The 17,746-nt window shown below is 44.3% G+C and overlaps 1 protein-coding gene across 2 annotated transcripts in view; it reads right to left on the bottom strand.

Annotated features, from left to right (window-relative positions):
- Positions 1 to 17,746, bottom strand: part of Eml6 (EMAP like 6) — a 272,287-nt gene that overhangs the window by 53,018 nt on the left and 201,523 nt on the right. For both annotated transcript variants that reach the window (XM_057771307.1, XM_057771309.1), the window contains exons 18-22: positions 15,813 to 15,913; positions 14,205 to 14,407; positions 12,284 to 12,395; positions 11,916 to 12,043; positions 3,116 to 3,257 (exon numbers count right to left, since the gene is read on the bottom strand). In XM_057771307.1, coding sequence (XP_057627290.1) covers positions 3,116 to 3,257; positions 11,916 to 12,043; positions 12,284 to 12,395; positions 14,205 to 14,407; positions 15,813 to 15,913 — 686 coding nt within the window. The remainder of the gene's footprint in view (positions 1 to 3,115; positions 3,258 to 11,915; positions 12,044 to 12,283; positions 12,396 to 14,204; positions 14,408 to 15,812; positions 15,914 to 17,746) is intronic.

Genomic DNA, 17,746 nt, shown 5'->3' with positions numbered 1-17,746 from the left:
TATAAAGGGGTCCGAGGAAATCATAGTTGAGTGTTCTGCCATTGAGCAGAGCAGGCGGAGACGGGAGAAATGTGGGCGCGTGTATCATGTTTATGTGCTGCTGGGCCTTTAGCGCTACCCAGGTGGGGATTCAGATTTCATCATTGGGAACTGGTGGGACAGTTCTGTGGGCAAAAGCACTTCTTATAGAAGCCTGACAACCTGAGTTTGAACCTGAGAGCCCACGGTGGAAGGAGAGGACGAACTCCCAAGAGTTGTCTCTCGTCTTCATGTATGTACATATGACGTGTGTTCATAAAACAAATATTTTTAAATCTGTGAAAATTATCATAATTTAACTATGTCTTCCTCTCACATACTACCAAAATCACATGTTTAGAGCTGGAGAAATGGCTCATAGGTCAAGTGCATGCACTGCTCTTGCAGAGGACCTTGGCTTGGTTCCCGATGCCCACATCAGTTGGCTTCAGGAAATCAGACACCTGCATGCATATGCTCACACCTCCACACAGGCACACAGACACACATCATTAAAAAAAAAAAATCAATCTTAAAAATAAAATCTTAATACCCACAAGGTTTATTCATTCATTTGTTTATCTTGGAGTATCTGGCCTTTAAGGTAGGTAGGGCGAGTGGGTGCAAGAGGCTAGTGGATAACATATCCTCTGAGAAGAGTGGAAACATTCAAGAGCGTGAATTCTCCAGCAAAATTTCTAGAAGCTGCTTTTTAGGATATCTCGACTGGCATACACATTTGTTTATTTAGAAAAACCCCTCATAGTTTTAATTTCTCTGCCTCACGGATCATAATGCACAATGTAGAAGCCGGAAAATTCTGGTTGTCACAACCCTAGCTGTGCTGCTGTATGCGGATGCAGCTCCAGCAGCCCCATCTGGCTTCCGTAGGGACCTACGGCTCTGCTGACAGATGTCAAAAGCGGTGTTCGTTCTAGTAACTTCGAATTGGTTTATGTAGACAACATCTCCATTCCCTTGCCCACTTAGTGCTATTCCCACAGTGTGAGTCAGCCCTGCTGCTAGTGGAGAGATGATACAAGGACTGGCTAGCCTAGGCAGCACCAGCAGGGTGCGGTGAGCCTGATTACCATACAAACTGGGCTGTGTCTTAGGGTGAAAGGAGAGACGGTAATAATTACACCAGGCGAGCAGGGGAAACGAGGTGGAACTGTCATCTAGGAGCAGTAGTTTCTCTTCTTAACTAATTTTTAATCCAGGGATTGAAGTCCATTAGCTAGCTTCCACGGAAGGCCCTAGTGGACGAGACGATTCAATCGTTCAGAGCATGGCTTTGGACTTGCTCAAAATCCTTGCTCCACCATCTGCGGGGTTGTAGGTGTCCAGGGGAAGGTGAGGCAACGTGTGACAAGCAGGGCACAGGTTGCTCTGTGAGGCCACCATGCTGCAGTGTGCACTCAGTTTCGCTACTTAGTACTCAGGGGACCTGGACCAAGCTACTCTAGTAACCTGTCTCCAAACCAGGAGAATGACAGCCTCCCTCACTGGGTCTCTGCTGGCTGCTTAGAGCTCGCAGTCTGCCGGGTGGGCCCCACGGCTCCCTCCCTTCAGTAACGCCTCCTGCTCTACCACCCTTATCTGGAGGGTGTCCCCGGGCCTAGAGGACTGGCCTTATCTAAAGCTGTCCTCTTTAACTTAAACCTTGGCCCAGACTCTCCTAGGCAGACTTGCTCTAAGAGTTCTGCTGCAGGACTCTACCGCCACGCACAAAGTCTTGTGATAGGAGTGTGACACTTAGCGCAAATTAGGGTTTGTCCCCAGGCTCCCCAATCCTATATATTCCTTATGCTCTGGAATAAAATCGAGCTGATTCACCAAAATCTGTCTCCATTTCGAGCTCATGGGTCACGTACAAAGCTTTCTGTTGCCCCTTCTGCCTCCTTCCCCTCTCTACCTGGTGGCCCAGAGGCTGAGAGGGAGTGAGAACCCCTACACCTGCCGTGTAAAAGTGATCTGCTAGAGTGGTTCTGGCTCCCAGCTGCCACTAGGCTTTCATTTTGCATGCTTGCTTTAGATGCTCCCCTGTCTGCAGAATGACTCAGCACAAAAAGGGGGGGGGGCAGGGCCCAAGCTCAGTCTTTCCTGCCTTAAGAATTTTTGTGACCACGGGGCTCGACTCCCTCATCTCTTCCTAAGAAAGCAGTCCAGGTGAAGGGTCTGAGCTGAGCTTCCACGGCCCCTTGCGCTCACGGGATAGCTATTCTACCCTCCACCCATCTCTATTTGTCTACCTGAAGCTGTCCTGAGTGCAGAGTGTCAGGAGCGCCCCGGCCTCTTGGTGTCTGGGTAGGTTTGGCCAAGATGAAGCATGGTAAGACCCGAAGGTGAAGGCCTGGAAGGCCGGAGTGTTTGCTCCTCCAACCCCCTCCTGCAAAGCCACTGTCTCACCCGGCTCTCACTCCCCATCCCACCAACTCCCTGGTCCTTCTGTCTTTTCAAACCCAGGCCTGGCAATGGCATCTGCGGTCGCTAATGGCACAGCCCTGCACTGTTCCCGGCCATTTCATCCCTGTCCGCCCCTTTATAAGTAGTCCTATTTTAAGCTCCTCTCTGATTACCCAAGGAAGCAGGCCAGCTGCTGCGGGGACTCCTTTCAGATCTCACCGTCTCTGTGGGATCCCCCGCGCCTGACACACGGGGCCTCTCAAGAAGCAGCTGCCGAACCTACTGCATGCCAATTGTCCAACACACATTTATGACATCAACCATTTTTTTTTCTACCAAACTAACCTTTCATTTTCCATAAACATAAATTCATAGGGATAAATAATGGTTGCCTTCATCTGTTTTATTTTATAAGCTGAAGCACTTCAGCTCTCAACGAGGAGGGCTACAGCCCCTGACGGCCAGCGCCTGCGCAGTACGCAGTACAAGCGAAGTGGAATGGTACCGGGGCACTCTGAGATGAGACCAACTGCTGGAAAATCTCTGTGTGCTCTTAGTTTTAACTGCATGGTGAGCCCCTGAATTCCCTTGCTTGGGCTATTTTGGGGGCGTGTAACGGTAGCTGATGAATGAGTGAATCCAATGGAGTCTGCTGCCTGCAGACACCCTTTACATGTAAGATGCTGTGTACCTTTTTTAAGTTTCCGTACTGCCAGCATGCGGTGCTGGGAGGATAATTCCCAGATCCGAAGGGTCTTGTCATCGCTTACTGTTGCGCAGATCGGCAGGAGAGGGTGCGCTGCCAGCCCCCATACTTCCCCTTCCATGTGTCCCTGTGGGAGAGGAAATGGCACAGAGTGAATCGTGCTTCCTGGCTAGCCTTCCTTCAGCTTGGGCTGCATGTTCAGGCTGAGAGTGCCTCAGACAGGCTAAGACATGAATAAACAGTTTCCTTGAGCCAAGATGACTGTATTAACTCATTTCTTATGTACGGCCTTTAAGCTGGAGGTTTAGGAGACTAACCATTCTTTCAGAAAGTAAAACACAGGACTCACTGCCTATAGGTTTGTTTATAGCATGGAAGACATTTTCCCATATGGCAACAAATATCCAGGTAAACTGTAAAACTCCCAGCCCGTCCCCGCTGTTTTGTGTGTATGTGCATATGTGTATCATCTACATAGTATATCTGCGCTTTCTGTGTGAGCCCAGAGGTCAACCCTGGTGTGCTCTTCATTGCTGTCCATTTTAACATTTGAAAAGGGTCTCTCAGTGGTTTAGCCAAGCTGGCTGACCACAGAGCTCCAGGGAGCCCCCTGACTCTGCTCAGCCCCAGCCCCAGCTTTGCAGTTAGAGATGCTTGCCACCATATCCAGCTTTTAAGTGGGTACTGGGGATCTCAATTCAGGGCCTCGTGCTGGCACAGCAAACCCTTTAACTGAGCATCTCCCCAGATCCAGATCCTAAGCACACAATATAAACACACTGTGCTGAAGCCACTATTGCCTTTGGCGAAACCACACTCTAAGGCGTAGAGGCCATCCATCTTGGCCATGGAACTAGACAGCAACACTCTGGTTCCTACAACTCTAGTCCTTCGAGTGCACTGGACTTGGTTCTCTCCTGCCCCCACACTGGGACTGAACATACATACTACTTAAGCATTCTACCACTGAGCTACAGGATGCATTTCTTCTGGCTGAAAAGAAGGATATATCAATTTTGACTCAGAGTGTCATAGGCACAGCTCAGATTCAGCATTTGTTCATAAATCAGTGTGCCCATGTGCCAAGTGTAATTACCAGCAAGATGAAAGGTGCTTAGTAATACATACACAGGCCATTTCAGAGGCCCGTGTCTTATCACAAACACACACTCTGGCTGCCTTAGAAACAGTGACTGAGATAAAAACAGTATTTGAAATAGCAACACTTGGGTGACAGTGGTGCACGCCTTTAATCCCAGCACTTGGAAGGCAGAGGCAGGCGGATCTCTGTGAGTTCTAGGTCAGCCTGGTCTACAGAGTGGATTTCAGGAACTATACAGACAAATCCTGTCTGAAAACAAAACAAAATAAAAACAACAAAAACAAAACAAAACCTCACTATTTTAAACATCAACACTTAACATGAAGAAAAAATAGTTTATCTCTCAATAAAGCAGCATAGAAAAGAGAATCGTACCACACAGTAATAAACAGACTGTTAACTAAGCTGATTTCAGATGCTCGGTGATGTGGGAGGGACTTCTGTTTTGTGTTGATTTCATTGGTTAATAAAGAAACTGCCTTGGCCATTTGATAGGCCAGCCCTTAGGTGGGTGGAATAGACAGAACAGAATGCTGGAAGGAAGAGGGAAGTGAGGCAATCACCATGCCTTTCCTCTCTGGGTCAGAGAGGCGATGGAGCCAGCTGCCAGGTCAGACATGCTGAATCTTTCCCGGTAAGCCACCACCTCGTGGTGCTACACAGATTATTAGAAATGGGTTAATCAAGATGTGAGAATTAGCCAGTAAGAGGCTATAACTGATGGGCCAGGCAGTGTTTAAATGAATACAGTTTGTGTGCTGTTATTTCGGGTGTAAAGCTAGCCGTGCGGGAGCCAGGCGGGACGAAAAGCAGGCCTGCTCGCCTCCTCACTACAGCTCGGCTTAGAGCAGTAAGAAGGCAGGGCACATGCCCCCGGGGGGCTTGCAGTTGAGATGTTTCTGGGAACAGGCAGCTTTCCAAAGAGAAACTGGACAGCAGTTTGACTGGGAAGCTGTCTGAGCAAACAGTGATTTGGGAGGCACTCCTAGATAGTCGGATACCTGGAGAAAGGCGGGGCTGGGCAGACAGGCTCTGCTCATCATCCCATGCGAACATGATGCTCTGCATCCCCAGTGCTGGGCTCTTTAAAAGTCTCTCACCTCAGAGTCACACCGGATGGGTGATAGGACATCCCTACTCTCTCTAGACTAACTGGCTCTGCCGAGAGCTTTATCTGACAGTCTCTTTGCACAGCAGGCCCTATGAGTCTTTGAAATATCTGTTTCACTTTCAGTAATGTAGCAGGATACAAGATTAACTAAAAAAAAAAAAAATCAGTAGCCCTCCTGTAACAGATGATAAATGGGCTAAGAAGGAAATCAGAGAAACATCACCCTTCACAACAGGCATAAATAGCATAAAATATCTTGGAGTAACCCTAACCAAACAAGTGGAAGACCTGTATGACAAGAACTTTAAATCTTTGAAGAAAGAAATGGAAGAAGACACCAGAAAGTATCTTTTATTCTCTTGGGTAGGTAGAATTAACATAGTAAAAATGGCAGTCTTACCAAAAGCAATCTACAGATTCAATGCAATGCCCATCAAAATCCTAGCAAAATTCTTCACAAACCTCGAAAGAACAATACTCAACTTCATATGGAAAAGCAAAAATACCAGGATAGCCAAACAACCCTGTACAATAAAGGAACTTCTGGAGGCATCACAATCTCTGACTTCATACTCGATTACAGAGCTACAGTACTGAAAACAGTCTGGTATTGGCATAAAAACAGACAGGAGGACCAATGGAACTGAATCAAAGACCTGGATATTAATCTACACACCTGATTTTTGACAAAGAAGCAAAAAATACAAAATGGAAAAAGAAAGCATATTCAACAAATGGTGCTGGCATAACTGGATATGAACATGTAGAAGAATGAAAACAGACCCATCTATCACCATGCACAAAACTCAATCCAAATGGATCAAAGACCTCAACATAAAGCCAGTCATACTGAACCTCAAAGAAGAGAAAGTGTGAAGTACACTTGAACAAATTGGCACAGGAGACCATTTCCTAAACATAACCCCTGCAGCACAGACACTGAGAGAAACAATTAATAAATGTGATCTCCTGAAACTAAAAACCTATAAAGCAAAGGACACAGTCAACAAGACAAACAGCAGCCTACAAAATGGGAAAAGATCTTCACTAACCCCACAGTAGACAGAGGTCTGATCTCCAAAATAAATAAAGAACTCAAGAAATTGGACACTAAAAGATCACATAATCCAATAAAAAAAAGTGGAGTACATACCTAGACACAGAACTCTCAACAGAGGAATCTAAAATGGCTGAAAGACACTTAAGGAAATGTTCAACATCCTTAGTCATCAGAGAAATGCAAATCAAAACAACTCTGAGATTCCATCTTACACCTGTAAGAATGGCCAAGATCAAAAACACTGATGACAACTTATGCTGGAGAGGTTGTAGGGAAAAGGGAACACTTCTGCATTGCTAGTGGGAATGCAAGCTGGTACAACCCCTTTGGATGTTAGTGTGGTAATTTCTCAGAAAATTAGGAAACAACCTTCCTCAAGACCCAATAATACCACTTTTGGGTATATATCCAAAGGATGCTCAATTGTGCCACAAGGACATGTGCTCAACTATATTAATAGCAGCTTAGTTTGTCATAGCCAGAACCTGGAAACAACCTAAATGCCCCTCAATCGAAGAATGGATAAGGAAAATGTGGTACATTTACACAATGGAGTACTACACAGCAGAAAAAAAAATGACATCTTGAATTTTGCAGGCAAATGGATGGAGCTAGAAAACACCATTTTGAGTGAGGTAATACAGACCCAGAAAGACAATTATTACATGTACTCACTCATAGGTGGTTTTATTTATTTATTTTAAATATATTTATTTATTTATTATGTATACAATATTCTGTCTGTGTGTATGCCTGCAGGCCAGAAGAGGGCACCAGACCCCATTACAGATGGTTGTGAGCCACCATGTGGTTGCTGGGAATTGAACTCAGGACCTTTGGAAGAGCAGGCAGTGCTCTTAACCTCTGAGCCATCTCTCCAGCCCCTCATAGGTGGTTTTAAATCATAAAGCAAAGAAAATCAGTCTACAAATCACAATCCCAGAGAACCTAGATAACAATGAGGATGCTAAGAGAGACATACATGTATCTAATCTACATGGGAAGTAGAAAAAGATAAGATCTCCTGAGTAAATTGAGAGCATGGGGACCATGGGAGAGGACTGAAGGGGAGGGAAGAGGCAAGGAGGGGAGCAGAGAAAAATGTAGAGCTCAGTAAAAATCAATAAAATTCTTAAAAATCTCTCTCAAATCTGATCTTAGAATGATCATTTTTCTCAAGCTGATCACTTTAAAATCCACATGGTAGCGGGGATGTGAGGCAGACCAGAAGGACCCTAAATGACACAGGAAATAAACCAAGATCTGACTTTACCCATCACTGACCACAGCAGTGTAATGGACAGCTGGTATATTCCAAGTGTGCACAGTGGGGTTTTCAAAACCTGCTGCATGCTGCCGGCTCCCCCAGCTCCCAAACCAGTTGCTTTTCTCTTAAACATCACCCTTCATTCCAAGAGCATCCGAACTGAAAAAGGAATTCTGAAACTTGCCCATAGTAGGATGATGGTTTTACATCACCTCTATGGTTCCTGAACATTCTCCCAGCATCTGCTTTCCTTCCAAACATGACCACGGGTCTTGAGAGAGCAGTGTTGCATTCCCTTTTCCACCATGCCTACCACAAAGCAAAAGGAAGCCCTCCCTTCTCAGGAACCTCCGGGATCACCTGAACACAAACACTGAGTTTACGCAGAAAGGAACGACAGATGAGGGTGGAACAGAAGAGGTGCTGAGAAGGAAAGGTGCGGAGGGCTCCAGATGAGCACCGGAGAAAGCAGGAATGTTCAGCTTGCACGCTTGCCTCGTTAACATAAGGGATTTACACCTGTTCCCCACCCGGAAGGCTGGAGATGTGGCTAGTAACCTGGCAATCATTTGCCATTCTGTAGAGTCAGGCTTCACCTGAATCCCAGACTCCTGAGCACTGTTTCTCAGCCACCAGAACCCATTCTTACATTGTGCTTATTACAAATACTTCCTCCCTAAAACTTATTCTTACAGAGGAAATCACAGGTACTTTGCAAAGGAGTTTTGGTGTAGTCATGCCTTTATAGGCTTTGGTGTGATAACTGTCACAAGGAAGCTTTATTCCAAAGTTATACTTGCTTAAATATGTCCGAAATGAACCGCTCAGGTTGGATTCTGGAAATGTGAACCAGCGTGGCTTACGAAGTGTTAAAGCAGATTTCCTTCCTGCCTCTCTGGCCCTGCACTTGTCCAGAGGAAGCTGACAGCGTGGGTTCAGGTGGAGCCCTCAGCTCAGGGGGCTGTACCTTCCTTACCTTCCTGCACTGCTTTCCTTAGCCGCAGGACAAGTGGGGAACAGCCTAAAGGGGTGGAAATGGGGGCTGGCTTGAGTTTTGGTTCTGGATTCTTAGCATGTTGCTGTGGGAAATGTAGTAGGCGTCCATTCCTCACCTGTCAAACAGATTTACCAACTAATCTGTCCTGAAGATAAATGTGGCCAATAGGACTGCCTGACACATAGTAGGTAGATAGCAGGCCACAGTAGGGATTCTTTCGTTATTAGAGCTGACAGGAGAAAACAGAACAGTAAAACCCAAAAGGTGAAAGGCCCTTATTATCATGTTTATAGCAGATTTAAATAAAATTGCCTCAACTATAATATAAATTTTATAAACTTAGGAGAGTTTACACTGCAGTTTAAATTATATCACATTTTCAAAAACTCTTAGAAATCTAGTATTTATGGGAAAAATTTCCCAACATTTTTAAACTTTTGAGGGTTAAAATGTGCTTTTCCATAGTATTAAGTTATAATCAGAAAGAGGGAAAAATTAGTTCGTAAGGGACCAAGAGAAGCAAAGACAGGAAGAACAAAGACAGCTGGAGGGGCTGTCTCCAGAAGGGCTCCCATGAGGGGCGGGTGCACAGTCAGATGTAGGGGTTCCGGGTTTGCTTTTATTAGAATTTTAAAGAGGGTTTATCCTGTCTGTCTGTCTGTCATCTGTCCATCATCTCTCTATCTGTCTCATTAGTTTAACACATGTATATCATTTTAAAACAAGCTTTGTTGATCTCCTCCCCCATCTCCCCCCCTTTTCTCCTTTGAACTTTCACTTCCATTTAACTTCCTTCCCTCCTCACCCCCCCCCACTATTGATCTCTGTACATATGTCACAGGCTACAGCCCCATGGCCAGAGTCCATGTACACACGTGCATACACGTACGCTGGGATCTGTATGTGACAGAGAATATTCAATTTCTGTTTTTCTGAGCCCAGGTTACTTCACTCGCTCTCCTTTCCAGTCTCGTCCATTTTCCTGTAAATTTCACTATTAGATTTTTCTTTACAGCCGAACAATGGTATTTGAGTAAATACCATTTTCTTTGACCACTCATCCACTGAAGAATGAGTAAGCAGATTCCATTTCTTTTTTTCTTAAGATTTATTTATTTATTATGTATACAACTTTCTGCCTCCATGTATACCCACACGCCAGAAGAGGGTACCAGATCTCACTACAGATGGTTTGGAGCTACCATGTGGTTGTTGGGAATTGAACTCAGGACCTCTGAAAGAACAGACAGTGCTCTTAACCACTGAGCCATCTCTCCAGCCCCCAGATTCCATTTCTTTGCTATTGCGGAGAAGAGCAGCAAGAAACACCCACGTGCAGAAGTCCCTGTGAGAGGGAACGGTTCTTGGGTGCATAGCTGAGTTATATACTTTTAAGTTTTTGAGAGCCCTTCATACTTCGTTCCTAAATGACTGAAGGGGTTTACACACCCAGCAGCAGTGAATAACGCTTCCTTTTTATAACCCATCTCTATGTGTTGCAGAATATTTGTTTAACTATGCAGAGATACGTTGCATTTGTTTAACTATGCAAAGATGTGTTGCATTTGTTTATGTTGTAGAATATTTGTTTCATTATGTAAAGATGTGTTGCTGTTTTACCTTGCCTGCCTAAGGCACCTGATTGGTCTAATAAAAAGCTGACCAGCCAAAAGCAAGGGAGGAGGTAGGTATAGGTGAGACTCCTGGGCAGGGAGAGTAAGTGGGAGGAGGAATTTAAGAGGAAGAAAGAAAAGGAGAAGACAGGGAGGTGTCAGGGACCAGCCAGACGCGGAAGAAGCGAGAAGTAGGGCAGAAAGAATGAAAGAAAGGTAAAAAGCTCCAAGGTAAAATGTAGATGAGTAGAAACAGGTTAAGTTAAAAGAGCTAGTGGGACAAGCCTAATCTAAGGCTGAACATTCATAATTAATAGTAAGTCTCCACGTCATTGTTTGGTAGCTGGCTGATGGGACAGAGAAACACTCATTACATCTTAGCCAACATTTTTTTTTTTATGGTAGCCATTTGAGATGGAATCTTAAAGCTGTTTAATTTTCATGTCCCTGGTGGCTAAGGGTATTCAACACCTTTGAAAATACTCATTGTCTATCTGTGTTTCTTCTATTGAAAACTGTCTGTTCATCAACCTATTTGCTGTCTGACAAGGTTCTCTCTTCATGGTTAACTTGCAATTAACAGCAATAGAAACCCCAATGGGACAGCACATTTCTCCGTTTTCATCTTCTGAACACACCCTCATGGCTCACCATGCCTCTTCACCTGCAAGGGCAGCATGCTGCCAGACCAGCCAGACCTCCTGTCCATCTAACATTTCTGTGCTGCTCGAATCCGGCTCCGTATAAGTATGTATCCTGAGGGGAAGGAGTTGTGTGAAGCAAGGCCTAAAGAAATATGTGGGGAACAGCAAAACTGTCATCAGTTTAATAGACCCACAGATCAGAAGGAGATATATCTAATGTGCGTCACCCACACTTGGCTCTGATTTGCATGATAAGATTCTGAACTTTGAGCATGTATTCCCAAGAGATAAAGCTCTTGGTGACTATAGAAACAGGTTTCACATGTGGTTGGGCTATCTGTGGCTGGTGGCCAGGGGTGGAGTCTGACAGACAGGTTCCTGAGGCAATATCTCCAAAACCCCCTGCTCTTCAAAGCCTGGCATAAGCATCTCCTCTTGAGTGTGGTATGACCCATGGCTTGATTCTAACCAGTGGAATATGGCAAAGGTGACAGAAAGTTCCAGAGAACTTGTGATTGCATAAATTGCGATTTTTATTTATTTTTCTTGTTTACTCTGACAAAGTAAGTGTATAAGAAATCCGGTGTATGCCAATGAACTCTGGGTGGATATATAACCGATTGACAGTTACCTCTGGCCAACAGTTAGCAAGAAAAAAAAACACCAGGCCTACAGTTGCAGAAACTAAATTCCGCCAACAGCTTAAGAGCCCAGAGAAGCACCCCCATCTGCCCAGCCCCATCCTTGAGCAGCACACTAGTGGAGGAACCAGTTCCGTCCGCTGTGCTCAGACTCCGGTTCCATAGAGGTGGTCCGCTTAGGATGAGTGTCATTGCTGATGTGTGCTCCTCACTGCCCGCCAACAGCCAGTGAACACCATGCTGGGGCACCACAGGGTGTTCTGTGCAATCCACCAACTCTTTGCTCCTTTGCCCCACACCCTTCTCAGTCTGGACGTGAACACGGTTTGCGACATGTACAAAGGAGGTACCTGAACAAGCAGGGTCATCGGGCCACTCTTATCGATTTCTAGAATCTCTCCGTTTTTTGTCCCCACAAGGATGTGTCCATGCCCCAGGGTGATGGCACGAATTGAAGGGTTATCTTCTAAAAGCAGGCCTGAGAGGGGAAAATGTTGAATTTAGTAAACACCACCAAGCTGGGCTAACTCAGTGTCTTCTATTTCCAAAGAGCTAGGTACTAGGCAATCACCCTGGACATGCTTGCCAGGGCTGAGAGTTCTGACGGGAAGAAAGAAATCTGATTGGCTAAGAAGCTCCACTGCAGGACGTTAGCACCGCTGCCCCCATTCCTGTGAACGGAATGCTTTCGATAGCCATAGCCTAGCCAGGGTGGTACCTTTGGAGCCGGTTGACAGTGCAGCCCTTTTGATGGCATAGGTCTTCAGGCATCTTTCAAACATATCATCCCAGAGTTCCACGATTCCGTCTTTTCCACCTGTCACAAAGCCCTATGATGGGGAAAGATCACACGCACACATCAAAATGACCAGTCACTCTCCTGGTCCCACCAGGAGTCCCCTTAGGTCAGGCAGTTCCATGTCTATCTTCTAAGTGAAAAAAGAAATCCAGTGGTAAGAGTATTTTAAACGTTTTCATTATTTATGTGTCTGACTATTTTGCCTGCATGTGTTTCTGCGCACCATGAACATGAAGTGCCTGTGGTGGCTAGAAAGGGGGGTATTGCATCCCCAAGAACCAAAATGACAGATGATTGTGAGCTACCATATGAGCGCTAGGAGGCAAGCCTGGGTCTTCTCAACCACGGAGTCAATTCTCCAACCCACCAAATTTTTAATTCAATACCTTTCAGCTAGGTTCACAAGGAAATCATATTTTGAAGTTCATTATAGTAAATACCCTTCTTATCATTAAAGTCACTCTCCGTATCTTGGATTCTGAGTTCGCAGGCTGAGACTACGAGGGGAGCGACACGCTTCATCTGTGTTGAGCACTCACAGGTATCTTTTGTCATTATTTTCCTAGTGCAGAAGTCCAGTGGCTTGCATAGATTTGTGTTGCGCTAGCTGTTGTAAGCGATCTGGATAGGATTTAAAGTTCACAGTGGGGTGTGCACAACTCTAAGTACATGGTGTGTGCGTGTGTGCGCATGCACTCGCACCTAGGATATAGGCAAATATTCCTTTTTTATATATGAGGAACCCGAGGACCTTTGGCTCTTGAAAGTTCCCTAGGGTTCTAGAGCCAATTTCAGTGGCTACTGAGAACAGCCGGATAGGATTGTAGCAAGGAGAGTCAATCCTCAAATTAAATGTAAATAGAGTATATTATGTTGAACTATTCTTGGTTTTCATGGCGACTTTACAGTTCCGTTTCCTAAATAATAAAAGCATTTGACTAAGTTAAACCCTAAGTTAAACTGCACTGCCTTCTAGGCTTCCACAGATTTTGCATTATGCTGTAATTGTTTCTAACATTTACAATTTAGCCAAAATCAAATTTGCCAGCAAAAGAAGAGCTCAACTACAAAAAAAACTATCATTACAACCGCACTTCTAACAAAGACCTACATTTGTTGTGAGCTCAACATATTTACTGATATATTTTAAAACTTGATATATATATATATATATATATATATATATATATTATAAATATAAATGTGTTGAGTAACTTAAGCTGAAGGTTGGAGAACACAGGTGAACTGGTACCACCAGCAATTAGAACTGAATGAAAAGGTTTCATTTTCAGGTATATTTATTGAAAGGAAGCGCTTGTCCTTGTAGAGAACACCATGAGACGGGTAGGGGGCAGAGTAGGACAATGACCTGGCGTGGGGTACAGCCCGTGCGTATCCTTGAACACTCCTGGCAACCGAGCCTGTCCATCCAGGAGCAAACCTGTTATGAACAGAACCTTTGGTCACAGCAAGCCAACGTGTGGGATAATAAAGCAACCACTGGCGCTTCAGGCGTTTGCATATGTGTCTCTGCAAAGGAAGACATCGCCGCAGTACACCCGTGGTCTCTTCTGCTGCTGCGCCCATATCTACACAGACTCCTTAAGGGACTCCTAGGAGTGACAAGCAGGAGATCCCGATGGGAGTAAACGGAGAAAGAGGACATGGGCAGCTACTAAGAAAAGAAATTATAAAAATCGTGTATTCTCTTCCTTATTATCCTTTGGCTAATCCTTTCTGACAACCACGTCCTAATTCAGACAGGATTCTTTTTAGGTTCAGGCATCTCAGTGGTTCTTCTAAAGCCGATAAGGAAGAATAACCCAACCAACGCGCGTACCTTGTCCAGCGCATACATGGCAAACACGGGCCCGTCATGAGCTTTCACTGTCTTCAGCAGCAGCACATCCTTCCAGATGAAAATCTCTCCCGTGGCCGCCCCCGAGAACACTAGATCTTCCACTCTCCCGTAAGAAACACACATCATTGTTTCTAATTTTCCAGCGCTTCCAAAAATTCCCCTTTTGGAGGTGAAGCCCCCACCTGGAGCAGAACAAGGGCATATATTACCCTAGAAAGTTGAGGCTTCCTCGGAGCACACAGAAGAAACGGGAAGAAACGGTCTACATTATGTGTCCAAATAACAAAAACAAGGGTATTAATGAGGATGCTCAGCCACTCTGTCAGGATCTATGGGATTCCTATTTTCTGTCTGACATGGTGCTCAATGCTAGCATGTAATTCAAGCTCAGAGTCCCTGTCAAGGAACCTGGATCTAAAAAGGATTTAACAAGCCTTCTACTTCAACACAATAACCTAAGTGTAAGTCCTGTGCCTGCTGAAGGGAGAGTGACTCAGTGGCTTGGGGCAAGGAAAGTCTTAAAGAAACTGAAGAAAAGCATATATCCAGAATAGACAGTAGGTGTAAAATGGAAACATTATACGTGTTCTGTCTCAATTCTTTTTCTTTTCTTTTTTTTCTTTTTTGATTTTCGAGACAGGGTTTCTCTGTAGTTTTTGGAGCCTGTCCTGGAATTAGCTCTTGTAGACCAGGTTGGCCTCGAACTCCCAGAGATCCGCCTGCCTCTGCCTCCCGAGTGCTGGGATTAAAGGCCTGTGCCACCACCACCTGGCTTGTCTCAGTTCTTTTCATGATGACCCTGGGATAAGAAGGAACTATCATGTAGGAGAGATTGTATACAGGAACAAATCGTCAGGATGGGCCTCAGGTGTTCCCATTTTCTATATCTCTGACCATCACTGATAACCCAGTTCCACTCAGGACATTTACACTCGGCTGGCTTTTCCATACCCTGGCAGCTACTACTGTCCTTCCCTTAAAAGTGGAAAGTGTTAGACCAGCCGGCTACACACGTGTGCTCACTGTGCTATTGGGCTTGGGACTAGGAATTCAGATACAATTGTAACGATGCCTATAAGTGAGAAGTTGGCTGCTTCCCATGTTCATTGGTGTTTATTTATTACTCACTCTTGTCAACACATAACCTAACAAAGACTTATTTTGACCATCTTCTAGGTACAGAATCAGGCTTTAATTCATATGCTAAATTCGGTGATGCAGTAATAAAAGAATTCTCAAAATATTGAAAATATTATTCACTCAACCAAAGTAATTACTTCCTACTCAGCACTACAGCGAAATTACTGCTCTCAGTTCAGATATAAAAATCACTATTTTCATAGCAGAGTATTTTCAAAATTTTCTAGACTCTGATGAACATGCATCACATCATACAGGGGTCTATGCTTCGCATCTTATGCAATCAACAGTCCAGTGCAGAATTGGGAGAGAGTACTTATCAAGCAAATTTTCATTTCAGTTTGCAGAGAGACTGGCCACATAATGACAAGAGGACCCCTCATCCCAAGGCAAGGGGACAGCTCTCAGCTACACACATGAGAAACCCAAATAACAATGCAACAGTACCTGCTTGTTGCCAGAACTTGATATGCTTAATCCCAACTGTAACCAGCTTGTCGACATGGTGTGGATTACACTTTACCACAAATATTTTATCTTTATGTCCTCTGTAAGAGACAAACAGGGAGAAATAACTCCAGTGTAGATGAAAGCATTGACGGAGTGATATTAAAACATGTATTTGGTTTAGTTTTCATTAAGCATATCTAACAGGATAAACAAGCAACCAAAAATATTTAAAACCCACAGGAGTTTACTATAAAATAATAGCATGGGGGGTACATGTTTGGGCCTGCTGTCTTCCCCACCTTTGTCTATTTAGTTATGAATTAAAAGAATTTTAAACGTATCCAAATGTCTCCATAAGATAAAATTAATGACACCACTATAGGATTTCACATAATTCTGAGATAGTGAGATCTCGGGCAGGAGAAATAGAAGGTTATTATTAATGAAAAGCTTTCAAATGAACATTCTGTAGAAGACACGATATCGGCTTAAGATGATTTGGGGCTAGAAATATACTCACTATAAATTGAGGCCCCTGGCCCACAGCCATTTAGAGAGAAAGGGTATCATCTAGTGATTCAGAGCACTTTGGGATGTTAAACAATGCAAAATTTAGGCTTTTTTCCAGGCAAGATGTTCTCACTGGTGTAACAGTGGCACGAGTGTTACGGAGGTAACCAACCACTTTCTCCTGTAGTAAGAACGACTCCATGCCTTGTGCTATAGCCTGGTCAAAGACCTGTGGCTGGGGAGCTCCTAGGCCATAACAGGTGGTAAGCCACTGCTGTTTTGCTAAATGGACATGATGCTGTTTCTTGTCCAACCATTTTTTTTAATATTTTGTTTATGTTTATAGTTTAGTGCTACTGTCAGCTTGGGTCAGAGAAACTTGTGCTTGGTTGAAGTTAATGCAGAGATTCATAAATGGTCAAAATGCAGAGACTACGTGACTGTTGAATACCCAGCCATAGTGGAACATCTGTATCACCCTTGCAGGGCTCAGGAACCATTGAAAAGGGAGGGCAGGAAACAGCGAGGGAGCTGCAGGAAGGGTGCGGTGTCTTCCAGGCACTCCTGAATTCTCAGCATGTGTGATTACATAAGAACGGACCCATCAACAGTCCGTCCTGGGGAAGAGGCCCGGGCCTTTGTGCATTTACAGGCAGCTAATGATTCTGGGGGAAAGAGAGTCATCTTCAGTGGGTAGTCACTGGTAAATTCCCCATGCTTCCACAAACAATCCCTCACAGATGCTGCTGTAAGTTACCCTAATTCACACACACACACACACACACACACACACACACACACACACACACACAGGCCTGCACACACACACGAGATGAGAAGTTGACTAGTTGGGAACAAGTGGGAGAGGAACAAGAGAGGATATGGGGAGTGGATAGAAACAAAATACATATCTACAGGTATGAAAATATTATTATTATTATTATTATAATTATCCATTATTAGGTAAAATGAATATGCTACTACAAAACTTAAAAATAAAGTAGGCATACCAATAATTTCTTTTAAAAATGAAAGGAAATGGGCTGGAGAGATGGCTCAGGGGTTAAGAGCATTGCCTGCTCTTCCAAAGGTCCTGAGTTCAATTCCCAGCAACCACATGGTGGCTCACAGCCATCTGTAATGAGGTCTGGTGCCCTCTTCTGGCCTTCAGGCATACACGCAGAAAGAATATTGTATACAGAATAAATAAATAAATAAATAAATAAATATTTTTAAAAAATGAAAAGAAATTTAGTTTTGTAACTAGAGGTAGACAGACGATATACATACACCCAAAAATTCCATTTGTAAATAGATGGCAGAAATCATTCATGAAATTACCTGTGGTTCAAATACATCCAAATGGAGAGGCTCAAATCTCAGTGGAGATCTTACAAGAGCCCGATCTGATAATCCTGAAT

The sequence above is a fragment of the Chionomys nivalis genome, chromosome 6 (assembly GCF_950005125.1).
Source record: "Chionomys nivalis chromosome 6, mChiNiv1.1, whole genome shotgun sequence".
Lineage (NCBI taxonomy): Eukaryota > Metazoa > Chordata > Mammalia > Rodentia > Cricetidae > Chionomys > Chionomys nivalis.
This window is presented reverse-complemented; position numbering and strand designations above follow the sequence as displayed.